This window comes from Myotis brandtii, unplaced genomic scaffold, assembly GCF_000412655.1.
Source record: "Myotis brandtii unplaced genomic scaffold, ASM41265v1 scaffold50, whole genome shotgun sequence".
Taxonomy (NCBI): domain Eukaryota; kingdom Metazoa; phylum Chordata; class Mammalia; order Chiroptera; family Vespertilionidae; genus Myotis; species Myotis brandtii.
This window is the reverse complement of record NW_005369061.1, coordinates 476890-504868: the sequence shown is the minus strand read 5'-3', so window position 1 is coordinate 504868 and position 27979 is coordinate 476890. Positions and strand designations below refer to the sequence as shown.

The window sequence follows — 27979 nt, the reverse complement described above, 5'->3', positions numbered from 1 at the left end:
AGAGGAACAACTGTAATAATCTGAACAATAAAGATTTAATTTAAAAAATATAAATAAATAAAGAAAAGAAAAAATAATAAAGTCTAATTTTAATAAATGGACCAAGAAGAAGTCTGAAATTTTTTGTGTGTAATTGAAGAATGAGAAATTTTAGAGGATTCTTTGGATTGCCAAATTGTTTGCCAAAGGTGCCTTAGCTCCATCATCCCCCATATCTAAGGGTTGATAGAAATGGCACTGGAAGGGGCAAAATGGGGTCGTCCTCAGCATCCTAATTTTTACACAAAAAGGATGGGAATCATTGAGTACATATATGTGAACTCATTTTACATATCTATAAACTAAGTGTTAATTATTACTATTCCTGTCCCTGGGTTTAAACTGAAAAATTATAGATGGCTTTAGTCTAAAATACTAAGTATATGGTAATTGAGAAGTAATACATGATCTTTTTGATTTATAGATTCAGAATGCTCTTCATGATTTTTTTCAAAATCCAAATTTCAAGCTTGGTAAGCATGCCTATTACTACAGTATTTATGTTTTTTCCTCTTTTGGGGCGAAGGGAAGGGATGGTGAATTAAGATGAAGAGTCAATATTGAGATGGATATTATTCAAAGCTCTTACAGAAGTATTTGAGGTTTTTTCTGCTCTTTCCATTTTTTTTTTAAATCCTCACCTGAGGATATTTTTCCATTGATTTTTAAAGATAGTGTAAGAGAGCGGGAAAGATAGAAATATCGATGTGAGAAAACACATCGATTGGTTGCCTCCTGCACAAGCCCCAACCAGGGCCCAGGCCAGGGAGGAGCCTGAAACCGAGGTATGTGCCCTTGACTGGAATCAAACCTGCGACCCTTCAGTTGCAGGCTGGTGCTCTATCCACTGAGCCAAACCGGCTAGGGCTTTTTTGCTCTTTCCAGATGGAGAATGTAGAAAAGCAGAGAAGCAATCAGTGATTTTCAATTCTTTTAGTCCAGTGCCCCATTTTATTACAAATATTCTGTAATACCTCTTTAATTATCCTGTCAAATTCCTAGAAAACATTACTTACATACACAGAATTTTAAAAGAAAGATATAATGTCATAAATGTGATACAAAGAAATAAAAGATATAAAAATTATATGCACTGTATTTCAATATGTAAATGCTAGGTTATAACTTCATTATAAGGTATAACAGAGTAGTAACATTTGTACCTCCTTAAAATTAATGTTTACATGTAAGAAAAGTAGCCCGGCCAGCATTGGTCAGTGGTGAGCATCGACCTATGAACCAGGAGGTCACGGGTTGGTTCCCAGTCAGGCACATGCCCGGGTTGTGGGCTCAACTGGGCGTGCAGAAGGCAGCCAATGATTCTCTCTCATAATTGATGTTTCTATCTCTCTCTCTCTCTCTCTTTCCCTTCCTCTCTGAAATCAATAAAAATATATATTAAAAATAAATAAATATAAGAAAAGTAAAAATTATATCCAATCAACCATTTCTTTGTATTTGAAATAGGGGCAAAATGAATGTACTTGTATACATTCCACGGGTAGTAGAATGGGAGAGCTATAAAATGCAGACTGACAGGTGTGTTATATTGGAATTCAGATACAATGTATGATATTACCTCCCATTACATAATTTTCTGAATAGTGAATAGCTCTTGGCAAAATTCCAGAATGAAGCAGAGTATACTAGTAATCCTCTCAAATTTTCACAGTAGTTACATTCTTTAAAAATTCAACAGCAAATATATGTTCTGTGTTTATATGCAGTAAAATGGAGTTAGGTTCTAGACTTCAAATAATTCTAAGCAGAATTTTCACCTACTTGCATTTCTAGCAGGAGGGAGAGAGTCTTTTCTTTGCAGGAATTGCAGGAGTTCTGCCCCTACTACTCCTCATCATTGTATCAACAAAAACTCACCTACACATTTCCTCCATGCTCACTGGGGAGGAGGGAGACAGTACTATACCTATGGAATTTTTAAAAATCTTTTTTTATTGATTTCAGAAAGGAAGGGAGAGGGAGAGAGAAACATCAATGATGAGAGAGAATAAATGATTGGCTGCCTCCTGCACACCCCCTACTGGGGGTCAAGCCCACAACCCAGACATGTGCCCTTATCAGAATCGAACCCAGGACCCTTCAGTCTGCAGGCTGACACTCTATCCACTGAGCCAAACCAGCTAGGGCTACACCTATGAATTTTGATGCTTTTGCTTTCAGAAAGGTATCCTTATATGAGTTTGTGTCCTGAAATTTACATAATTTATAGCCAATTGATTGATTTTTGACCACTTTACTACATTGATAACAATAGATTGTCTGACATCTGTTCATACTTTTAAAAACAATATATGCTTTCCAACCTCCCAATCACTGTTCCCCAAACATGATTTGGACGTTGTTGACAGCCTTTTCTCTTTCTACCTTTTCATCCTATCCAAAAACTATAATTATTCAGTCAGCACAACCTCAAGTCCCCTTTCAAAAAAATTTAAATGACTTGTTTTATTTAGTTGGTTTTTGAAGGGGCACAAAAGGAACGAGTTAAGAGAGCTGTATTTGAGATTGTGATAAAATTAGAGAAATTTAGAACACTCTAGTTGGCATTGATGGTTTCTTCTCTCACCTCCTATACTACATAGTATTAATTTTCTGTGCCATTTATTCATTAAATATTTACTGAGTCCTCACTTAGTTCCAGATACTATGATGGGGTAGAGAATACCAAGAGGACTAAGATATGTTCCCACTGCCCTTAAATTGCTCAAAGTCCAGCCAGGGGACTGACACATATACTTAATAACAACTGTTACTAGTAGAAACCTGTTTGGCTTGTGTAATATTCCAGAGCTTGTGGGAAGATCTGGGATGGAGATAGCAGCATATAATGCATAAGCTTTACTAAAGCATATACCGTCCTTTTGTGCACCGGGCCTCTAGTATATATATAAAAGCCTAATATGCAAAGTGTCCCCTTGGGAGTTTGACCAACCGGGAGTTTGATTGCTCGCTATGACATGTGCTGACCACCAGGGAGTGGTGTGGAATGAAAGAAGGCCCTGTCAGGCAGCTGGCAGCTGGGGAAGGAAGGCCCCGGCTGGCAGCTGGCAGCTGCTAGGGACCCTACTCATGCATGAATGTCATGCACTGGGCCTCTAGTCTTATAATAAGCAGTTAAACAATCAATAGTGACTAAAGAATATTTTTATGCATCAGCCCATGATTGGCAGGAGGAACTACTGTTAGAAGTAGGAGAGGAAGCCAGTGTATTAATTTTTTCACCTTAAGCTTTCACACAATTTTCACTTTTGTGTCTTGGTAAGATCAATAAAGATCACATAATTGTCACATTAAATGGAAGTTTAAAAAAATCTTTATTCAAACTAACTGCTACATTCACCATTATTTAGCACTCTGTTATTCATGAAAATTTTTTTCTTTGCTTTTGTGATATTATTCTCTCTTGATTTTTACATCTATCTGTGATCACCCTTTAGCAGATGTTTCTGGTTCTTCTTTTCTTTGCTTTAAATGTTGTTTTCCAGAGTTTCTTTTTTGGCTCTATTATCACTTTACACATTATACACACTTTTCTTATTCAAACCCATGACTTCTGTTAATGACTCTCATCCATGTTTCCATCCCAAACCTTCCCCCTGAGTTCCAGATTCTATTTGAAAAGATTTGCAAGATAAGTGGTTAAGTGAAAAAAGCAAGTTGCAGATCAATATGATCATATTTATATACAGAAAACAAAAGATATGTGTATGTGTAGTCTTTTATACTATCAGTGTGCATATTTGTTTCTGCTTTATTTCAACCTGGTCATTAAAAGGGTAGGCACATTCTTTTCAGTTTTGGGGTTGTTTGGTTAAATAAAATAATAATTTTATAGTAATTGGAATGTTACCCAACTATATATCTTTTACTTTATTGCAAATATTGATGAACATTAATTAAGAAATACTTTTATGTTTTTCTTTTAAAGCACTATGATATGAATAAAAATATGAATGTATTGTAACCACACTAACTAGCAAATAACCTTTATTCCATAATAGAAACATTTTGCAAACAGTTGGATATTGCTGACTCAATGGAGCAAAGACTGAACAAAATGGAATTTACGGAAGTAAGAAGTTATATTATTCAATATTTGACTCAAATTATTTTGCCAGTTTTGGTGAATGTCACATATACATTAACTTAGAATTAAATTAAATGTAAACATAATAACTTGTTTTATTGATTCTAAGATGCACATTTTGAATATTTTAATGCCTCTGAAATTATGGTTATGTCTTATAATCAAAGGCATCTTACAATTTCTTTCAATCAGTGGTATTCATGATGTGAAAGTGTGAAAAATTCCACTGACACCTTTGGGTAAGATAAAGAAAAACCATCTTCTTGTATTCAGTGAAATCTGGTTATCGAAATAACAATGAGAACTAAAACTTACCTATGGGCCAGGCACATTTTTTAAAATTAGGAGAACTACTTATTATCAGAACAATGTGGTAAAAATGAACACCTGGTCTTCCTAATTGGCAGAGAGGGAAGTCTTCTTTAGCAATGTCTGTTAAAATGTAACTTCTCTGATTCTTCCATGTTATTGGAGACCTCTTCATATTTCATATTTACTTAATTCTAAGATGACTTTTCTTTTTGCACTTCTAAAATCAAAATTCATCTTACAGGTGATGGAGATGTCCATGGCCTTGGTGATGATGATTTTGGTTTATATTTATTTTCCATAAGGGGGAAAACACTTTATTTTGAGGTATGGTTGACATGTAAAAAGCTGTACATATTTACATATACATAGTTGAATTGAATATGTATAGCTTTTAATATGTCAACTATACCCCAATAAAGTTTTTTAAAAGATGTATCTTATAATCAATGTAGATATTTAATAAAATAATATTTTCCTCTCTTCTCCATCCTCCCAAATCTGTTCTTAAATCAATAGTCTATCTTATAATTGGTGATTTTTTTGATAATTGAAAAAAATGCTACTTGTACTTTATAAGTAAAGCATCTAATATAAAATGACAAAAAAGATGGAATACTACACTGCTGTAAAAAATAAAGAACTCTTACCATTTGCAACAGCATGGATGGACCTGGAGAGCATTATGCTAAGCGAAATAAGCCAGTCAGCATATCACATGACTTCATTCATTTGTGGAATATAATGAATATTATAAACTGATGAACAAAAATAGATACAGAGACAAAGAAACATTGAACAGATTGTCAAACTTCAGTGGGAAGGCAGGGGAGGAGTGGGGGATAGGGGAAAGAGATCATATAAACATAATCAATGGACATGGACACTAAGGGTATGTGTCAGGGGGTGGGAGTGGCTGGGGGGAGGTCAATGGGGGAAAAAGGAGACATATGTAATACTTTAAACAATAAAATAAAACTTTAAAAAAAGATGAAATTAAGAGAATTTTTAAAGAATATCTGATAATGAAAGTAAGCAATAAAACAAACAAAACTGAGCAGATTTCAAGATTAAAAATAATCTAGTAGAACCAAGACTTTTTTATATTTGTAAGTGTTAAAGCTTTCTATTTGTAAATTGTAAAATTAATAAAGGTGATAGGACACTTTAAAGCTTTATGAGTTTATAGAAAATTATAATCCTATATAATAAAAGTATAATATGCAAATCAACCGAATGGGGGAACTACCAGTCGGCAGGGGGCGGGACTGGCAAGCAGGCGGCGCCAGGCCAGCCAAAGCATGTGCCAGCAGATAGAGGGAGGGGACGGTGATGGGGGTGGGGCGGCAGTGACCAGTGGTGGCAGAGGGGCAATGGGGCGGACGGGGCCGGCTGCCGTCCCCTGATGACCCACAGAGGGAGGCCAGACTGCAGCTTAGGCCCACTCCCTGCAGGGAGCCGTCAGTCGGACATCCCCTGAAGCTCCCAGACTGCAAGAGGGTGCAGGCCAGGCTGAGGGACCCCACAAGTGCATGAATTTTTGTGCACTGGGCCTCTAGTAGAATATATAAAAACTAGTGGCCTGGTGCACAAAATTCATGCACATTAAAAGGGACTTAATTAGAGGAAATATTTTAATATTGCTATTTGCCCTTTCTCTATAATAGAAGTGTCAGAGATGAAAGAAAATTAGTAAAATGTAAATGAAAATCTCTCTCCTGTCAGAGTCTGGGCACGCTGCAGGACCCAGAGTCAAGTCCCCGCCCACCCGCGTGCGCCTTGAAATTGCGTGAGACCCAGACCCAGCTGGCCCCACCCCATCACAGCCTCAGGTCCCCCAGACGAGGCACGAGGGCACAAGGGCGTGAGAGCATGACAACCATTTGCATATTAGCTCTTTATTATATAGGATATATTAGAAATATAAAGTAAATGAACAAAAAATTCACAATAATTGTGGCAATATTAAAACTGTTTTTGATAACAGCTCTATCTATAATAATAAAAGCATAATATGCTAATTAGACTGGACCTAATAATACTTGATACAAACTCATTAGCATTCTACATAATTCCTTTGTGGATATCTATTCATCTATCTATATAATTTTGTTTTAATGGGTGGGTTGGGCTATTACTATTAATTTTACTGATATTTCCCAACTTCTCTTCCTGAAATGAAAACAGCAATGTTCAGGTACTTTCATTATAGAGAAGAGCTGTTACTTCAACTAGAAACCAAGAAAGTATTTCTTATATATAAATATTTATTGAACATATTTGATTATCTAATCAATAAATTATTGAGCCATCTTATATGATATGACCTAGAAGTAATATTTGGGACAATTTGTTTTTTCTAAGGGACAGTTGCTTTTAAAAAGATTTGTTTTAAGGTTATTTTGTCAGAACTCGTTCAATGAAACGAAGAAAATGAAATAAATGGCAGGCTTAAAGTCAATATGTTGTGCGCAGGTGCCACCCAGTGGAGAAACTATGCAATGCAATTGCCCCGCTGATAGTTTGCAGTAGTTTCTGATTCAGTAAGTCGGAGTAGGGCCCCCAAATTCACATTTCTAACAAGCTCTCAGGTGATGTGGTCAAGGGATCCCACTTTAAGAGCCATTGATCTCATTGGGTTTTTCCTTCTAAATATGTAAGTCAGCTGAAAAGACTTTAATCCTATAAAGAAAACTTTCTTGGTCGATTTTTTTTTTAAACCTAGCTCAAAAGGAAATAAGAGCAATGGCTACAGAAAACTATTACATGAAATACCTAAGCTCTGTGACTCAGTAAGAGAGCTACTATAATACCTATTTCACAAATGAAGAAACTGGGAAATTCAATGATTCACCCAAGGTTACTCAGCCAGTAAATATAGGAACTGGGATTTGAACCCAAACAGGCTCCAAATGTGAGTTCTTAACTACTATTCTTACTTCCCAAGGTAGCAGATGACCTTAACTGTGCTCATTGATCCATCAACAATAATGACAATTAGGTGGTTTGGTCAGCTAAGTAAACTAAATATTTAGAAGAGCTATTTTGCTCTGCTTTAAATTTTCCTCTTTTAATCTCTAAGCCAGTTGAATAATGGTTTATGATTCATTAGCATAGATTAAAGCCTATGTACCTCTTACATAATGCATTCTAAATTTGCCTGATAATATTACTGAGGAAGTAAAATATCAACTATTCCCTTCATTTCAAAAATTGTCAGGGAACTATATCAACATAATGTTTCATTTAAACAAACTGTATTAGTTACTATTCTTTTATTGCATGAAACAGAAACCAACCTGAGCTAATTTAGCTGGAAATGAAATGTGCAGAATCCGAGGGCAGGAATATGATCTGGCTTCATGAAGAGACTAGAACAGGGACTTGGAAAACTTTTCTCTCTGCTTTCTGATGTACCCACCTCTGTGTACAGACTTCCTCGGTATTTTCAGTTCACATGGAGTAATCTGGCCATCTACAAATTCTTGAGTTTAATTTATAGATCCAACCTCTCTCAGAGACCAACTGGCCATTCCCCACTCCAAATTCCAGAAACTGAATGGCTTTGTTTCGGTGAAGTATCCTCCCCTGGTCCAGTCATGTATGGCTAAGGAAGTAGGATAATTCGGTACAAATTTGGCTACCAGTACAAATTTGGTTACTGTTGTGCTTGGGTCAGAGGAGGGAATCATTGACTGTGAATTGGGCTAAAACTTCAAGAGGAGTCCAGTCAGAAACTCTTCCAGTGCTTACTCCATTTCTCTCTATCACGAGATATTACACTCAGGTGTAGATCAAGAATGTAATGTTCTTGACCCATCAAATTAGCAAAGATCTGGAAGGCAATACACACTAATGGTGAGGCTGAGGAGAAATAGTTACTCATCTGTTAGTGGTGGGAGCACAAAAGGGTAGTTACAAGCCTGACCAACATGAAAACCTACCAAAAATACAGATGCATTTACCTTCTAAGTTAGCAATCCCACTTCCAGGAATCTATTCAACAGGCATTAAGAAAAATGGCCCAGGTCAGAGGACCTGAACAGACACCTCTCCCAAGAAGACACACAAACAGCCAGCAGATATATGAAAAGATATTCAATCTCACTAGCAATTAGGGAAATACAATTCAAAACTACAACGAGATACCACCTCATACCTGTTGGAAGAGTTATTATCAACAAGACAAGTAATAACAAGTGTTGGAAAGGTTGTAGAGAAAAGGGAACTTCGAGTGGGAATGTAGACTGGTATAGCCACCGTGGAAAAGTAGTCTGGCAATTCCTCAAAAATTAGAGCTACCATTTGACCCAGCAATCCCTCTCCTGGGTATATACCTGAAGAACTCGAAAGCATGTACTCGAAAAGATCTATGCACCCCTATGTTCACTGCAACATTATTCATTGTGGCCAAGACATGGAGACAACCAAGATGTCCTTCAATAGAAGATTAAATAAAGCAGATGTGGTACATATACACAATGGAATACTACTCAGCCATAAGAAAAGACAAAATAGTGCCATTTGCAACAACATGGATGGACCTTGAGAATATTTTGTTAAGTGAAATAAGTCACGCAGAAAAAGCTAAGAACCGTATGATTTCATTCATATGTGGAATATAAAAACTGAACCTCGTGGACACAAACAGCAGTGTGGTGGTTGCCAGAGGGAAGAGGGTGGCGGTGGGGTGAAAGGGGCCTAATAGATGGTGATGCAAGATGATTTGCCTTTGGGTGGTGGGCACATGGTGTAATATACAGACTTTTTAACATAGAAATCCACACCTGAAACCTACATGATCCTATTAACCAATGACAACCCAGAATTTTAATAATAAAATAAATAACTATTATGAACAAAAAAAATGGCTCAAGATCATATGAGTTTGAAATAGTGGTGGTAGAAATGTGGATTCCTCAAGATAAAACAATGTGCCCACTACATTTAAGCTGGGTCTATATAATCTCAAAACAAGTCAACCATGGACTGGTTACCCGAACACCAAATATTGATCCTTCAACTTTTATATCTGCATCATTTTCCATCTTGCTAAGAATTTAGTGTTTAAATTGAACATGATAAGAAAGGGGCATTTGTCCCTGGACTGGAAATTTATATATATATTTAAAATGGCCCAGTATCATAGATGTTTCAGACTCTACACTTTCAAAAGAAACAGAAAATCACAGACAAAGAATACCTTATTGCAATATCAAAACAAAACAAAACAAACAAACACCCCACCTACAATCTCCATCCCTTACACTCTAATAATTAAATGTAGTCAGTCTTGGAAAACAGACACTCTTATATGCCATACATCAAAAGAAAAGCTGCATTCAATTTTTAGAGCTAGTAATTTACAGGCAACATTCTATGACTGCTGCTATTTCAAACAGTAAGGTAAAAATTGTGTCCTATATAGTGCTGATTGTTATGCCCAGATCTCAAGATCCCCAAAAGACCACACCAGGAGCCAGCCAGTCTGATGCAAAAGCAGAAGGTCCTTTATTGAGCTAGCTAGCTTGACTCCCTCTCCCGGCCGACGCAGCGACCGGAAGCAGAGTGCGATGGCATGGGAAACTCAGGGCTTTAATAGGGGGGTGGAGTGAGGGGAGTGGACTGACTGTGGGCTCTGCCAATTGGCCAGGCGCAAGTCGGGTCTTGTTACACAGGATGTGGTCATCTATATGGCTCGCACGTCCTTTGATTGTCATTGGTTAGTTTAAAATCCCAGGCGTGGCCAGCAGAGGCCTGGGCTTCCAGGAAGAAGGTAGCACATGGCTGCTGCTCCAACATGGAGGATATGGGCAAGATGGAGGGCATAGCCCTCGCCCTTTCACTGATGTGAGCTAAAGGGAAATTGCTTCCAAAATATCTAGTCCCACTGTTGTGTGGTGTTGGGGACTGTATTGATCAGCTCTCTCTGCTGCACAGCCTGTAGACTAGCACTAACATGAAATGCTTTATCTAAATGACAAGCAAATGAGATGGGGGAAATGGCAGCCATTAATTGCATGCACTTCAACTGAATCCTAAGAAAAACCCAAGGAAAGAGCACAGTTTTAAATCGATCACTTTTCCTCTTTCTCTCTGCAGTACATCTCTGCGCACATTGCAGACTTGAAAAGTGAAATATTTGAAGAACTCCTTAAGCACCTTTGCCACAGTGCAGATGAATTCCGGGAGGTCATAAAAACGGATATGCGGAGGCAGATGTTTGTTGAAGTCTTCCTGCATTGTGACTGTGGGAAGGTAGGGTAAGACCCTTAAAGCCATGTTTCTTAAACTATTTGTTGTAAAGGACCAGTTTTTAGTTTGTTGTTAATGGTGATGTTTTTAATTTCCAATCTGCTGTGGAATGGTACTCAATGAAAATGGATTACTAAGGGGGGAAAAGGACATACAAAATACAACTCATATTTTTATTGTCAGATTCAACTCTGATTTAGCATCTGTTACTTTCTCAAATTTGCTAGATGCTATTTTCAGTTTATGTATACTTCTCACCACAGACTTGTACCAGCTTACAGACCACACCTTGCATGGCACAGCATTTCACAGCATATAACTTATAAATCTCTTTCCCATTCTTAAGAATGGTTGCTTAAGATTGTTTTTGCTTACTTTCTTTTCTGGTGGCTTTTTATCAAAAAAACGCTGCTGGGAATAGGGAGTCTACTACATCTTATTATATTACTTCTTTAAAAGAAAAGTTTATATCAAGAAGTATTTCTAAGAGTGGTACTTGGGAGGATATTGGTGTACTAGGATACCAAATGGATTTGCAAAATAGATACTAATTTTACTGATATATATTTGTTTATGAACTTTGTTTGTATCCCCATGTTCCAGAAAAGATTGCAACAAAGGAACACATATTAAAAGTAGGATGAAAGAAGTAAAAAATAAGAGAGATGACAGTAACTGAAGCTACGAATAAAGCCCCAAATGCATATTTTACTGGCATAAATATTTGTTCTAGGTTGCCTACAAGTTTGAATCTAAGCTTCCTAGCAGTGAAAAAGGAAATGTGAGCAAACATTTTATCGGCGTGTTTAAGATAAATGCAAACTGATATTAAGAAGAAGTACAGAAAATTGGGGTTCAGAGTCAGCAGTTCCTCCCACAAGTACTCACAAAGGGACCTTATGTGTTGAAGTGAAGGTCCATTATGCCAGACATATAATAAATGAAACAATGATTTTCTTGGGGAAATTTCTTATAACCACCTTAAGTGTAGGTAAATGATACCACACCTGACTGCAATTCAGAAAAAGCAAGTCTTGAAGGAGCCAATATATTGCAGTCTAGGTTCTCAGATCCCTGATAATTTGGCTTAGGTCAGGAATATATATATTAAAATATATTTTTATTGATTTCATAGAGGAAGGGAGAGGGAGAGAGATAGAAACATCATCAATGATGAGAGAGAATCTTTGATTGGCTGCCTCCTGCACACCCCACACTGGGGATTGAGCTTGCAACTGGGCATACGCCCTGACCGGGAATCGAACCGGTGACCTCTTGGTTCCTGGGTTGACTTCAACAACTGAGCCATACCCGGCTGGGCAGAAATCTATACATATAAAAGCCTAAGCGACTGTTTGGTAGCTATGATGCGCACTGACCACCAGGGGCAGACACTCAACGCACAGGCATGGAAACATGGAACAGACTGATGAATCTCAGAGGGAAGGGGGGAGGCGGGAGGGTGCGACGAGATTAACCAAAGATCTTATATGCATACTAGAGGCCCGGTGCATGGAGTTGTGTACCAGTGGGGTTCCTCAGCCTGGCCTGCAAGGATCTGACCGAAACCAGCAGTCCAACATCCCCTAAGGGGTCCCGGATTGTGAGAGGGTGCAAGCCAGACCGAGGGACCCCCCCCCCCCCCAGTGCATGGATCTATGCACCAGGCCACTAATCTATAATAATAAAAGTGTAATATACTAATTAGACCGGATGTCCTTCCAGACAACCTTCTGGACGAAGCCGGGGCTGCAAGGGAAGCCCAGGTCCTGGGCACCTGCCAGCGGCCGGAGGGAAGCCCGGGTCCTGTGTGCCAGAGGGAAGCCAGTGCTGGCAGCAGGGGGAAGGAAGGTCTACTTTTGCACGAATTTCACTCATTGGGCCTCTAGTATATTTTATAAAATCTGAAATGTCTATGTGTCCTGTTGAATATTGTTTCTTTTAACGGAACTTATAATAAGTATTGGTGACATGGAGGTCAAGATTTTACTCTCCAATAAATGCCTGGATACCAACTATTCATAGTTGGCTAATTTAATACCAATTCATGTGCTATAACAAACATAGCAGGATCATATTTAGAGACATGAACTCTTGCATTTCTTCCCAGTATTCAAATAGAAGTTATGTGCTGATCTTGTAGGTAAGATAGATACAGTTTAGAATAAAGCAGTTTCTGAATATTTTTAACCAATAGCTGAGACAAGAGTTCAAAAGCCTGTACTTTCACTTGAAAATCCTGGGCTCCTGAAAAAAAAAAAGAGTCAGAGTAAGGAAGAATGCAAAATATGACATCAAAGCACTTTTTCTATCACTGGGAAACTGTGACCAGCTGATGGAAGGAGGAGGTAGTAGAGGGGATGTGACTAGGGGTTTGAGGTTGTCTGGGTCCCTAAGTCAGAGTTGGTATCTGATCCCCCACCCTCGAGCCCCAATCAGGGCTGAAGGTAATATTATAGACACTTAGAAATTCTAAGTAGGTTGAGGAGAAATTTAAGAGCAGCAGGGCTTATGCTTCTTTTCCTGGGTTTAGCTCAGAGACCGCAAGCTTCATAGAGAAGTCCTGAACCCAACATGATACTAAAGAGGGAGGGTAAGTGCTGCAGAAGAGTCTAGGTAGGTGGGCCTGAGGTTAGTCCCACTCCTGTGGCTAGAGGAAAGGTGATGAGTATTCCCAAATACCTGTGTGTGAAGGGGAGTGGGTGTGCAAAGGTGGCAGTAAAAGTTCTGTGTGTACCTCCAAGAAGACACCCTGGCCGGTTAGAGCATTGTCCTGATATGCCAAGGTTGTGGGTTTGATCCCTGGTCAGGGCACATATAAGCATCAGCCAATGAAGGCATAAATAAGTGGAACAACAAATTAATGTTTCTTTCTCTCCCCCCCTTCTCCCACTTCCTTTCTCTCTCTAAAACCAATAAATAAAAAGTAAAAAGAAAAGATAATGCACATAGTATACAATTCATTAATTGTCTTTCTATTTATTTACCCTAGGGAAATGTTTATACATGTACACAGGAGATGTGTATAAGGACATCCATTATACACATTATTTTTGGTATCAAAATACTGGAAATAATCTAAATGCCCATCAAAAGAAGGATTTTTTTAAATTGCGGTTTTCATATTATAGAATACCATACAGTTAAAATAAATAAAATAATATTTCTTTATATACATGAATCAGACCTCAATGTTGTATAAATAAAAGCAATTTTAAGGATAATTGAAATGCTTATAAAAAGGTTTTTTTTAAGCGGGGGAGCATTTGAGATCTTGTTTCCTAGCATGGCATCAGTTTGGCTCAAATTAACTCTTTATAAAAAATTTTTTTAATGTAAAAAAGGATACATGTACTATGATATCAGTTATATATATTTTTTTGTTTGTTTGGTTGGTTGGTTGGTTTTGTTTTGTTTGTTAATCCTCCCCCAAGGACATTTTTCCATTGTTTTTTAGAGAGAGTAAAAGGGAATGAGGGAGAGAAACATTGATGTGAGAGAAACACATCGATTGGTTGCCTCCTGCATATGCTCTGGGGGCCAGGGATAGAATCTGCAACCCTTTGGTCTGCAGGCCAATGCTTTAACCACTGAGCAACACCAGCCAAGGCTCAGTTATAGATTTTAAAAGTACATACAAAAAATGTTAACAATCATCATTTCTGGATGCAGGGAATACAAAGTGTTAGTTTTATCATTTTCTTATTTTTTCTGTAATTAACTTTTTCCCAAAATAAAAATGTGAAAAAAGAACAAGTAGGGAGCAGTTAATTGTCCTAAGTGTCATACTTAGATCAGATTAGATGAGAATTGAACATTATACATTGGATTAAACAATTATGTCAGTAACAAATATTTGTTAAGCATCTGTTAAGTGAAAGGCATTTTGACATGTCACAAAATGGGAAATAGAGTATAAGCCTAAAGAGGTAAGGTATAGCTTTCCCAACTTTGACTTTGCAGATTTTATTTATATGACGATGGTGGTGATAGTAGTGATGAATGTTTCAATAAGCCATATTCTGTCTACATAAAAATCTCTTATAACACCTAATTGCCAACTTTCTGCTTAGGTAGGGTTTTTGAATCGGCAGAGGACATTGGCCTTGCTGGAAACATTCTATGACCAAAGTCCAACAATGCTTAGACGTTTACTCCGAAACCCAAGACAATGTAAGTGCCACTCAAAGGGAGTATGCTCAAACTGAAATGATGAAGTACACTAATCTATATATATAAAAGCCTAAGTGATTGGCCAACTAGCCGGTAGCTATGATGCACAATGACCACCAGGGGGCAAACTCAATGCAGGAGCTGCTAAGCTTTGGTGACTTGGCAGCTACAGTTCTCGGCAGAGAGCAGGAAGCCGGATTCCAGGGTGTGTCACCCAAGAACTGCCCTCTTGCAATCCGGGACCCCTCGGGGGATGTCAGAGAGTTGGTTTCAGCCCAATCCCCGCAGGCCAGGCCGAGGGACCCCACCAGTGCACGAATCTGTGCACTGGGCCTCTAGTATGATAATACAAGGCCATTCTATCCCTGTGCAATTTCTTCACATGTCTCTCTTAGATCATGATAGCTATATCTAGTTGTTCTTCCCTACAAAATTCACTCTTTATCACGACTAGATGTATTTTTCACTACAGTGCAGTACTAAAAGTTGTCAATCCAGAACTCAATTTTAAATGCATTCAAATGAAGAAATGTTTTAGTAACAATCTGAATGTTGCAGAAATTTAGTTGGTAATGGTAATTCCAGTTCTAATGTCCAATTTAGAATTCTAAGATTTTGAAGAAAAATGTCCCCTTCTCTCAAGCATTTTTACTTGTACAACTTTATTGTACATATACAGTGAAATTTTTATATTACCAACCAAAACAAATAGGAGTAGCAGTTTTATTTTTATTTTTTAAAGAGAAAGTCATTGAATGGATGGGTTTTCCAAAGAATGTCAGTATCTTATTTCTGTATGATAATTTCTAACTTGGATACTTAAAAATCTGTGGATGATGTACGTAGAGTATTCCCTTAAACCCATGGGAGTCACAATTTTATAGCTTAAATATTGAATGTTTTAGAAGGGAGAGGCAATCTTTGGCATGGTCCCACTCTTTGTAGTCCAGGTCACCAGTGTTGTTTTGGTGTGGTGTTCTTTTTTAACAGTGGGATTCTGCTGAATGCTATTCAATCTTTCCCTAGAATTCTGAGCCAAGTATCCACATAAGTTGTTGAGGAAAAGAATCAAGGAAGGAAGAAAGAAAGGTAGAGAAAAAGGGAAAGGAGAGAAAATGAATATTGGAAAAAATAGCACAGTGAAAAATTGTCATGGATAGAGACATGCTTTTCTTTTGATATTGCAGATATTGAAAAGGCATTTGAGGTGGAAGACATGTGTCCCCTTCCTCATTCCATGCTAGCCTCATTGTGGGAGGACTGAAGGTAGAGAATAAGTTGTATTTGTCTTGGCAGTTTAAGCAACCCTCCAACTAGCAAAAGAGGAATCAGATTCATTTTCAAACCACAACTTTTAGGAAGGGATACTTTCTAATTTATAGTAGTGAGCATCTTTTATGTTCAATTGGATACCTTTTTGGTTTTTATTGTGTTGCAGGAAAAGGTAACTGATATTTATTTAAAGTAATAGGCCTATATTATAATCACTGTGCTCAATGCTTTTTTGCATTAACTTACTAGTTCTGATTCTGTATTATAAAATCAATTGTTTAGGTAAATGCTTTGTTCTTTTGCATTAGGGCCACTCCTTGAATTTGAAGAGATAGAGCTGCCTGAGTTCTGGGGAGACAAGGATAATCAGAAACACATTTATGAAGACTTTGACAATGTGTTCTTAGAGATGAATACATCACTGTCTGAAAAAAATGCTAGCACAAAACAAAGTAAATTGCTCAAAAAACCAGAAGAGCTACATAAATATGATAAATATAAAAAATCAACACTATTGCCGAGCCTACCAGAACAGCAGAGGGAAACAATTGCAGGACAAGACCCAAACAAAATTTTAAATGAAGATCTAAACTCAGAGTCAATAACAGCACAAGGACAGCCGAAAGGGGCAACAGTGCGACCAGGATCACGCAGAGGGTCACGCAGAATGTCATTAATAGAAGAACCACAAAAAGATTCAACTGCAGAACGAGGATCACGCAGAGGATCACGCAGAATGTCAGTAATAGAAGAACCACAGAAAGGATCAAAAGAAGAGCCAAGCAGAGAGCCAGTAGCAGAACAAGGAGTACCTAGAGAGGCAATTGTAGAAGAAGAATCGCTCAGAGAGTCGGGAATAGAAGGATCCAGCAGAGAGTCAGAAGCAGAACAAGGAGTGCAGAGAGGGGCAATTGCAGAAGAAGGGTTGAGAGAGTCAAGAAGAGGATCACGCAGAGGATCACGCAGAATGTCAGTAATAGAACCATATAAATTCCCCACTGAAAGACTAGAATCACCCGGAGAGTCAGTAGCAGAACCAGGATCACAAAGAGGGTCAAGTGATGAAGAATCTCTTAAAGAGACAGTAACACGAAGAGGATCACGCAAAGGATCACGCAGAATGTCGGTAATAGAAGAGCCATATAAATGGCTCGCTGAAAGACAAGAATCATCCAGAGAGTCCGTAGCAGAACCAGGACTGCAAAGAGGGTCAACTGCAGAAGAAGCACAGTCACTGACACCAAAAGGGTCACGCAGAGAGTCACCCAGAATGTCATTAACAGAACCGCATAAAGCGTCCACTGAAGAACTAGAATCACTCAGAGAGACCATTCCAGAGGAACAGGACATAGCCTCAACTTCACAATCAAGGGAAGGTAATATCTTAAAAGAAAGTGAAAACATCTAGGGAGGTTACTTCCTTTGTGCACACTGAAATCCTTCCACAAGAAGAGAATACTCAGGAGCAAATATATGAAGGGAAACTATTCATGATTTCTGAACTGCAAGAAAAAGATTCGTATGAAGTAGAAAAGATAATCAGTTCTCTGTGTTGTGGAGTGGTTTTTATTTTTTAAAATATATTTTTATTGATTTCAGAGAGGAAGAGAGAGAGAGAAACATCAATGATGAGAATCATTGATCTGCTGCCTTCTGCATGCCCCACGCTGGGGATCGAGCCCACTGGGGATCGAGCCTGCAACCTGGGCATGTGCCCTGACTGGGATAGAACCATGACCTCCTGGTTCATAGGTCTATGCTCAATCACTGAGCCACACTGGGCAGGCTGTGGAGTGGTTTTTAAAGTCTTCAGAAAATACTCATTTCAATTGGGATCTTTTCTGATATATCAGATCATGCAAATCTCAGACATATTTTGCTACTCAGCATGAGTCTAGACCTTGACCAATCAATTAAATGCAAACCATAAAGACTCTATTATCAGACATATATAATACCTTAATCAATAAAAATTAAAATTAAAAATAAATAAAAATAAGACTCTATTATCCATTTACCTAGAATTCTTGTGGGGTTTTTTTTAGAAAGTGGATGGGAGGGGGCAGAGACAGAGTGAGAGAAACATGATGTGACAGAGACACATAGATTGGTTGCCTCCTGCATGCGCCCCGGCAAGGGTTGGGGATCAAGCCTGCAACAAGGTATGTGTCTGTGTCCTAGTTTGGAATCAAACCTGGGACCTTTCAGTCTGCTCTATCCACTGAGCAAAACTAGAAATCCACTTGTAAGGAAGAAATCTGGTAATGTTGCACATAGAAATTTACGTTGGATCTCTGAAAAGGCGGTAGAAGCCATTTTGTTTTAAATGTGGGGTCTGATATTAGAAACCACTTTAAAATTTTTCTTTTATTTCACCTATAAAATGGATCTTGATTTTTCAGTTGTATATAAGATATATTTCTAGAAAAGTTTCTGAAAGCCATATTTAAGACAAAGGGCACCCTGCAGTTCAAATTTTATTCTGCAGAAGACATTTTTCCTCTGAATTGCCAATTTATGACCTTTTCTTTTAAAAAAAATTCTAACCTTTTAAAAAGCCAGTCTCAATACCACTGAAGACCTCAGTTAGGCATAATTTTTTTTTTAATTCTGCTCTTTAATTCTACAGTCCCAAAGAAAACTTGTAAAAAATGGGTAATTTGTGTTTTAGATTCTACACTATCATCAACTAATTTGAAATCTTTTTTTTTAGTATTATGTTTATTTCTCCATAAAACAGAGCTATTAATTTCTGGCTCTCCTTACATAGGGATGTAGCATTTAAAAAGTAGTGAGGTTACTATTCAACCAGATGTTATGTTAGTGAGGTCTTAATTTTGGCTATGTGTAACAGTGTTCCAAAATGAGTGTCGGAAAAACAAAACAAATAAGTGTCTAAACAAGAAAGGGGTATCTTTCTTTCTCACATGAAAGTCAAAAGTTCTATGACAGCTCAGTCCCATGAAATCAGCAGTGGCTCAAGCTCCTTCTATTTCGTGTCTCCTCCAACCACATGGGACCAAGATGGTTCACTGCCATGTCTACATTCTGACCAGCAGGTGAGGAGAAAGGAAAATGATAAGCATCACATCACTTCCCTGAACATATCATTGGTCAGTATATAGGGATATAGTGAGGGAGGCTAGGAAATGTAGGCCTCATTTTGCGTGGCCAAATTGGGGTAAATAAATAGCTTTTGTCAAAGAGCTGCTCTCAACAACTAGAGTTATTAAGTTCTATCACTGTGGTTGATTATGACACAGCATATATGCGAAAGTACCTGAAAGAAAGTTTTTGGTGGTCTATATGCAAGGCATTTCGCTTATTCATTAACTTAAGAATATGTAATGTCCAACTCATAGGCATTTTCTTTTGGACCTTTTAGAAACTGCAAAGAAGAAAGTTGAGAAAGACAAAGCCTGTGAACCCAAGTCCCAAAAAATAGAAGGAAAGCCATGGCCAGGTAACTCACTTAACCCTCCTTTCATGTAGAACAAAAACACTGTGACAGTGGAGTTAAATTGCCTATGTCATGTGGAATGTTTATTTTATAGGTGAACTTTTGACTTGTGACTTGAAGAAGTATGTAAAATGCGAAGATGAGGAACAGGCAAAATTAATCTATGGTAACTCCAGATTCACAGGTACATATCAACAACAAAATTAGAAAGAATAGATCTCAGTCTGATTGATGAATTTAACTTATTGTGGTACCCCATGATAAAGACTGGACTTAGACAAGACACAACACCAGGTGAACCTGCATTGTTTTGTCCCTGAGCTGATGGATCTAATTATTTACAAGATGGCCCGGCCGGCGTGGCTCAGTGGTTGAGTGTCGACCTTTGAACCAGGAGGTCACGGTTCAATTCCAATCAGGGCATATGCCTGGGTTGCAGGGTTGATCCTCAGTGTGGGGCATGTAGGATCAATAATTCTCTCTCATCACTGATGTTTCTATCTCTCCTTCTTCCTTCTTTTCTGAAACCAATAAAAATATTTTTAACAAAATAAAGATTTACAAGATGAATGTTTTAGCGGTAGTAGGCATGTGCTATTGATGAATGTTCTTCTGCTTAAAAACAAATGCATTAGTATACAGTTTTTTAAATCATTAAATGGCCCAACAGCTGCTTTTAAGCTATGATCTAGGTATACAAAAGGAATCAGATATTAGATATTACTACTCAATAGAAATAATTTCAGCTTTTCTCTCCCTGGTAGTTTCACATCCAAACATGTGAAACAGGTGAGAATATAGATTGTTTTTGAAGACTTACAAAGAAAGATCTACTCAACAGAGAGAGCAAAGAGTAGCTGTTATTTAACAGTGAGTGTTCCAACAAGTACTCATATTTTACTACAGTGCTATTTTATCATTTTTACCTTTCATCAACATGTAGTAGAACTAATTAGATCAGCATTATTTTCTTTCTTTTTATCTTTATTGTTGAGAGCATTACAGATGTCCTCCTTGCTCCCCACCACCCAGTTCCTACCTTACCCTAGGCCTTCACCACCCTATTGTCTGTATTCATGAAAACAACAACAACAACAACTATGGGAACCTAAGACAGCTACTAGACGCTGAAAGATTATTTTCTTCCTATCTGAATTTAAAAAATTTAAGTCTGGGTCAAATAATAAACTTTTTATCCTCAAAATATTTTGGTGGAAATATATGGCATTAGTCAAGCTCTTATAGTCTGCTAGTTCATGTTCTTCTTCTCCTTGTCTTCTTTATTTCAATTTTGCTTTACTATTTGGAAAATAAACTGCATGAATGAGTATTTTTAAGTTATGTCAAATCTCTTATGGAAGTCATAAGGGCATGAATGATTAACTCAATGAATAAATTAAACATAAGGCACTGGGTTAAAATTTTATGAAATGTGCCTCATGTTAGAACATTGAGCTTCATGATAAATATAGTAAAGACCCGTTGGGGGAGGGGTTGTAATGGTGGTATTTACAGACTTATTTAACTGGCAAGTCCAGATTGCAGCTGGCTTCAGGCACAATTGAATCCAAGGCCTCAACAATAGCAGCAGGGCACTGTCTTTCTGCCTCTCAGCCCTGTTCTCTGTGTATGACTTTCAGTTCTAGGTTGTTTTTTCCATATTATGACAAAGATGTCCATGAGAGTATCTCTAAGCCTACATCCTACCAGTTCAGGAATCAAGAGTACAAAAAGAGGGGTCCTTCTCCCAATTGTTCCCCCAAAAGTTCTGGGTTTAAATTCTCATTGGTCTATAGTAGATTACATTGCTGTTATACATAGATCATTGGCCAGACCTATGTCACATGGTAATCCTTAGGGAATGGTTGGGGGAGGTTAAGTACCACTTGACTTAACTATCTTACTGGGAAGAGATTTTTTGTCAAATAAAAAAGAAATGGTGCTGTCCTCATGAAGGGGGCATGGATTTCTGTCAGGAAAATAGTAGCAGATGTCCATTATAATACATACTCATATATTTTCCTTAATCTTTGAGAAAATTGTCCATTTTACTGTATGTTTTCTGCTTTATAGACCTACATTCAATTATCAGAAATATTCAGTCTTACAAAGAAGTGAAAGGAAGGAGTGCCTTCAATGGAGTTTCCCTTAATCTGCTCCAGTTTGTGCAATTCCTAGAGACATTTGTTGGTGAAGATGCCCCCTTGAGTGCCAGTGAGACCCTCACCTCCTTTTTCAAGTGGGGCTATGCTGAAACAAAAGAAGAGAAAATGAGGGACTTGGAAGAGGTGAGTAATATTGTTTATCAATGAAACAAGTGAGGGCACTATTATTAAATTTGTCAACCTCAGTAGTTCCTAGTGTGGCTCTTCTTTAAAAATTTACAACTAAACGTGTCACTATTTCAACAATCATGGCCATTAAATATTTTATTTTATTGTCAAATAAAATGAGTTCACACTCCAGAGAACTCATTCCCTTAATAATATCATGATTGATGATGGCAGGAGATGGTTTATTAGACAGCTTTGTGTTTTTTTTCACTGAAGCTTGAATAGCAGACTTAATGGAGCAAATATGTGTATGAACAAAGATATAACAAAGATATCGCATGCATGTGTATCTGTGTGAGTGCATTTACAAATGCACATACCTAGGGTTCAATTACAGCTTGAATATATATTTTTATTCATGTGCACTGCATCAGGTAGTACATATTTTGTAAGAACTTACTACTTATTTAGGTGTAGGTAAATGCATACACATTAGCTGATATAAACAATTTATGTACTCGTATATGAAATATGTAAATTAGATTCACCAGGCATACACAGTAATCTCAGCAGCCTTATGAATCTTCTCAACTTAATTCTAGAGGTGATATCCCTTTTGCCTCAACTGCAGTTCTCCCATTTAACCAAAAGGTATATATTCACTTTGTTTCAGAAATTAAATATATCTAGATATTAAATTACTGTCAAATTGATATAATTAATCTAATAAAAAGTATATGCGGAGGCAGATGTTTGTTGAACTCTTCCTACATTGTGACTGTGGGAAGGTAGGGTAAGACCCTTAAAGCCATGTTTCTTAAACTATTTGTTGTAAAGGACCAGTTTTTAGTTTGTTGTTAATGGTGATGTTTTTAATTTCCAATCTGCTGTGGAATGGTACTCAATGAAAATGGATTACTAAGGGGGGAAAAGGACATACAAAATACAACTCATATTTTTATTGTCAGATTCAACTCTGATTTAGCATCTGTTACTTTCTCAAATTTGCTAGATGCTATTTTCAGTTTATGTATACTTCTCACCACAGACTTGTACCAGCTTACAGACCACACCTTGCATGGCACAGCATTTCACAGCATATAACTTATCTCTAAATCTCTAATGCCAAGTTAGGTCAATGTTAAATACAAAAAATATTTTTGAACGCAGTCATTTTTTATTGTTTGAACACTGCCATTTATGCCCCTTCACTACAAAACAAATGCCACCAAGAAGCCAGGCAGAGTACCCCATGTGTTTATCATATTCCTGAACAAGCAGCGAGGGAGTGGAAAGGAATGAATTAAAGATTCTTAAGGAGTGTAGTCTTCTTTCTATATTAATGGGTTTTAATCCAATGCAGAAACAGAGAAGTGGTAGTGAGAGGATTAAAATTAAATGATTCATTTTCCCATTAATATCATGCTTAGTCCCAAAGTAAAGCTGTTTTTATAAAAAAGTGCTGCACTTTTTTGGGAATAAACATAGGATGCCAGCTAGTAGAATAAACAGCAAGTCTTCTGTGCTTTGTTATCTGGTTTGTATCCTAGGCTATACAAAACACTTCCCAAATTCGACGGGGACTTCTCCTAGAAGCCCTCTTTCAGTTGTGGGACAGTGATGGCTCAGGCTTCCTAGATCTGAATGAAGTTGATGAACTCTTGTATACATACAAGGAGGGAATGGAAAAAGAAGCTATGAAGACAGGTAAAAGTATAATAATTTTCTTATTTAGGCTAACAACTTGGTTTCAAGTTTCCCGGTAGTATGACATATATACAGTTAAACACTGGTTGTTCTAAAACCATGAGATATCACCTTCACACTTGCTAGTATGGTGACAAATTGCTCAGGTTTATTAAGATATAACTGACTTATAACACTGTATAAATTTAAGATGTACAACATGTTGATTTGATATACTTATATATTGTGAAATTATTCCCATAGTAATATTAACACCTCCATCGCCTCCCATAATTACTATATCTTTTTCGTTGTAAGAACATTTAAGATCTTAGCAACTTTCAAGTGTATAATACAGTATTGTTAACTATAGTCACTATGCTGCACATTAGATCCCCAGAATTTATTCATCTTATAATGAAACTAGAGGCCTGGTGCACAAAATTCGTGCACAGGTAGGGTCCTTAGGCCTGGCCGGCAATCAGGACCAATCAGGGCCTTCCTTCCCCCAGCTGACGGCTACTGGCCAGGGCCTTCCTTCGTTTCTTGACACCCCCTGGTGGTCAGCACACATCATAGCGAGTGGTCAAACTCCCGGTCGATCGAATGTCCAAGGAGACAATTTGCATATTAGCTTTTTATTATATAGGATTTTGTACCCTTTGACCAACATCTCTCCATTTTCCCTACCCCTAGCTCCTGGCAACCACCATTATACACTCTGTTTTCATGAGTTTGCCTTTTTTAAATTCCACATATAAGTGAGACTGTACAGTATTTGTCTTTCTCTGTCTGACTTATTTCACTTAATATAATGCCTTCACAATCCATCCATGTTGTTGCAAATAGTAACATGGCATCTTCTTTATCCATTCATCTGTTGATGGATACTTGGGCTGTTTCCATGTCTTGACTATTGTGAATAATTATGTAGTTAACATGGAAGCACAGATATTTCTTTGAAATAGTGATTTTGGATATATACCCAGAAGTGGAATTACTGGATCATATGGGTACTTCTATTTTTAGTTTTTTTAGAAACCTCAATCTGTTTTCCATAGTGACTATACCAATTTACATTACCATCAACAGTGCAAAAGGGTTCCCTTTCCTCCACAACTTCACCAAAACTTGTCTTTTATATGATGGCTGTTTGAACAGATCTGAGGTGATATCTCATTGTGGTTTTGATTTGCATTTCCCTGATTAGTGATATGGAATATCTTTTAATCACCATTTGGTCATTTTCATGTCTTTGGAAAAATGTCTATTTCGTTCTTCGGCCCATTTTTAATCAGATTATTTTTTTGCTATTAAGTTGTATACATTCCTTATATTTTTTTGGATATTAAACCCCTTATTAGATATACTAGAGGCCCGATGCACAAAGATTTGTGCAAGAATGGGCCTTACTTCCCCTGGCTGCCAGCACCACCTTCGCTCCGGCTGGCCAGAGCCACCTTTCCACCTTCGCTCCAGCCAGGAACTGCCTTTCTGCCTTTGTTCTGGCCCGGAGTCGCCTTTCCACCTTCCCACGCTGCCCAGAGGCCTGGAGTGGCTGGGGCAGTGCGGAACGCCTGCGTTGTTGTCCTGCCCTGCCCCAGCCACTCAGCACCTGTGTATGCAAATTAACCCGCCATGTTTGTTGGGTTAATTTGCATACTCACTCCTGATTGGCTGGTGGGTGTTGTGAAGGTATGGTCAATTTGCATCTTTCTCTTTTATTAGTGTAGACTAGAGGCCCGGTGCACAAAAATTTGTGCACTCGGGGGTAGGGGATCCCTCAGCCCGGCCTGTGCCCTCTCGCAGTCTGGGACCCCTCGGGGGTGACCACTTGCTGGCTTAGGCCTGCTCCCCAGGGGATTGGGCCTAAGCTGGCAATCAGACATCCTTCTGGCAGCCCGGCAGCCCTCAGGGGATGCCCACTTGCCAGCAGGGAGCAGACCTAAGCTGCAGTCGGACATCCTTAGCGCTGCTGAGGAGGCAGGAGAGGCTCCCACCACCACCGCTGTACTGGCAGCCATCAGCCTGGCTTGTGGCTGAGCAGAGCTCCCCGCTGTGAGAGCGACTGACCACCAGAGGGCAGCTCCTGCATTGAGCGTCTGCCCCCTGGTGGTCAGTGTGTGTCATAGTGACCAGTTATTCCCAGTCTTTCTGCTGTTAGGGTCAGTTTGCATATTACCCTTTTACTATATAGGATAGAGGCCTGGTGCACGGGTGGGGGCTGGCTGGTTTGCCCTGAAGGGTGTCCTGGATCAGGGTGGGGGTCCCACTTGGGTGCCTGGCCAGCCTGGATGACGGGCTGATGGCTGTTTGCAGATGGTCACACCCCCTTCAGGGTGGGGGTCCCCACTGGGGTGCCTGGCCAGTCTGGGTGAGGGGCTGAGGGCTGTTTTCAGGCTGGCGGGTGACTGAAGCCCCCAGCCTCTTTTTTTTTTCTTTTTTTTTATTCTGGGATTTATTTACCTTCTATAGCTGTCACTGGAGCTGAGAGCCGGCTCCAGCTCTGAGGCTGTGGCTGGCTGAAAGCGGGGATCTGGGGTTTGTTTAGCTTCTATAATTGAAACTCTGTTGTCATCACTGGCGCTCTAAGCTCTGAGCCCGCTGGCGGCTGAAAGCAGGTTTCTGGGGATTGTTTAGCTTCTATAATTGCAACATTGTTGCATCTGGAGCTCAGAGCTGGGCTGCGGCAGGTGGGGAACCTTGGCTTCCTCCGTCACTGGAGCAAGCAAGCCTCATGTTTGCTTCAGCTGTGTGGCTGCTGGCCGCCATCTTGGTTGGCGGTTAATTTGCATATCTCGCTGATTAGCCAATGGGAAGGGTAGCAAAGTTACAGTTAATTACCATGTTTCTCTATTATTAGATAGGATGATTTGAAAATATTTTCTCCTATTCTGTAGGTTGTCTTTTCGTTTTATTGATTGTTTCTTTTGCTGTACAGAACCTTTTTAGTTTGATATTTTGCAACTTATTTATTTTTGCTTTTGTTGCTTGCATAGTATGGCATTTAAAAATTGAAATAATTAAATTTTAATGGAAAATAACAATTGTTGGCAAGGATGTGGAGAGATTGGAACCCTTGTGCCTGGCTGGTGAGAAAGTAGAAAGTGTCAGAGCAATCAGGAGTGGAATATGTTGTAGACTGTTTTGCCCAAGACCTTAGCTCTAATGGTTAGATTCCTTCTGTGTACTTGAGTACGCTCAGTCTTGGGGTTAAAAGAAAAGAATCCAAACCATTCCACAGTTCTGCTTATTTTCTCTTTTTGTTGTATCTCTCTGCCTTGACAAGGTCTGATTCACTTCACAAATCTGGCTGGCTTGCAAGTTTCTCCTGAATTTACTAACTCAACTTATTCTTCTAAATGACTTTCCTCTTCTATATTATACTTTTCTCTTCTGATCAATTCTTCCCAATCAAGAGCTGCTAAAATTCTTATTCTAGTATAATTCCCTCCTTCATTTGATTAGATCCCAGTAGAAATGGTTATACTCTTCCCTGGGTTTAAGGATTTGTCTAGTGACTTTGGCATACCAGATTTCTAACTCTTAAAGTATATAGTGCACAGCAGAAGGAATGATTAGGATTAACATTCTTTTGCCCTAAGTTTATCTATTGTCATGTGTTTTTAATTAACTATGTCTTTTGCAAACTTTACATTACACTACCCTACTTTCTTAAACTGCAACCAAAAAGGATTTACTTAATGAAGTTTTGAAAGGCATAATGAGGTGGTTTTATAATATGGGCAAATTTCCTAACACAGAACCATGTTCTACAGAGGAAAGAACATTACACAATGGTCAGGAGTGCTAGGTTCCGATACTGGATCTTTCACTAAATGGTCATGTGAGCAAAGGCAAATTATTGAATCTCTGTAGATCCAGGTGTCGTCATTTGTAAAATGAAGGAGTTAGACACTATGAATTCTGGAATTTAAGGAACCTCAGGATAATGTTATAAGGATGTTCCAATATATATGATTGAAGTACAGCAGTAGGGATAGGTAGAAAGCAAAAATGTAATGGGTTAAGCCAAGCAAATAAAAATGAAGTAATGAGGAGACAGAATCTGCTGCCAGAAGAAAATGTCTGCAAGCAGGAAGAACAAATTATTCTCTCCAAGGGTAGACTCATACAAAACGACTCTCTCTGAACACATCTTGGTAGCCACCAGGCCTGTGGAGATAAATGCTGAACTGATGGTCATATGGAAGCTGAAAGGCAGATTTTGTTTCTTAAAAAAGGAAAAATTTTAAAATTCAAACATTAGCTAATAACAGATTCGAAAACCTTTAGACAGCTCTTTTTTTATTTGTTTGTTTTTTCTCTGCCCTTCTTATACAATTCTGTGTCCAAGATTAAAAATTGGGGTTTAAATAGGATAATGTCACAGAATTAGAAATT

The 27979-nt window shown here is 38.4% G+C and overlaps 1 protein-coding gene across 1 annotated transcript in view; it reads left to right on the top strand.

Annotated features, from left to right (window-relative positions):
• The window catches only part of EFCAB5 (EF-hand calcium binding domain 5), a 72704-nt gene that overhangs the window by 18317 nt on the left and 26408 nt on the right, over positions 1–27979 (top strand). Inside the window, 12 exon segments of the mRNA XM_005876919.2 lie at positions 464–512; positions 4062–4132; positions 10559–10714; positions 14785–14884; positions 16465–17101; positions 17396–17404; positions 17480–17552; positions 17554–17705; positions 19519–19619; positions 19711–19800; positions 21690–21904; positions 23440–23596. Coding sequence (XP_005876981.2) covers positions 464–512; positions 4062–4132; positions 10559–10714; positions 14785–14884; positions 16465–17101; positions 17396–17404; positions 17480–17552; positions 17554–17705; positions 19519–19619; positions 19711–19800; positions 21690–21904; positions 23440–23596 — 1810 coding nt within the window.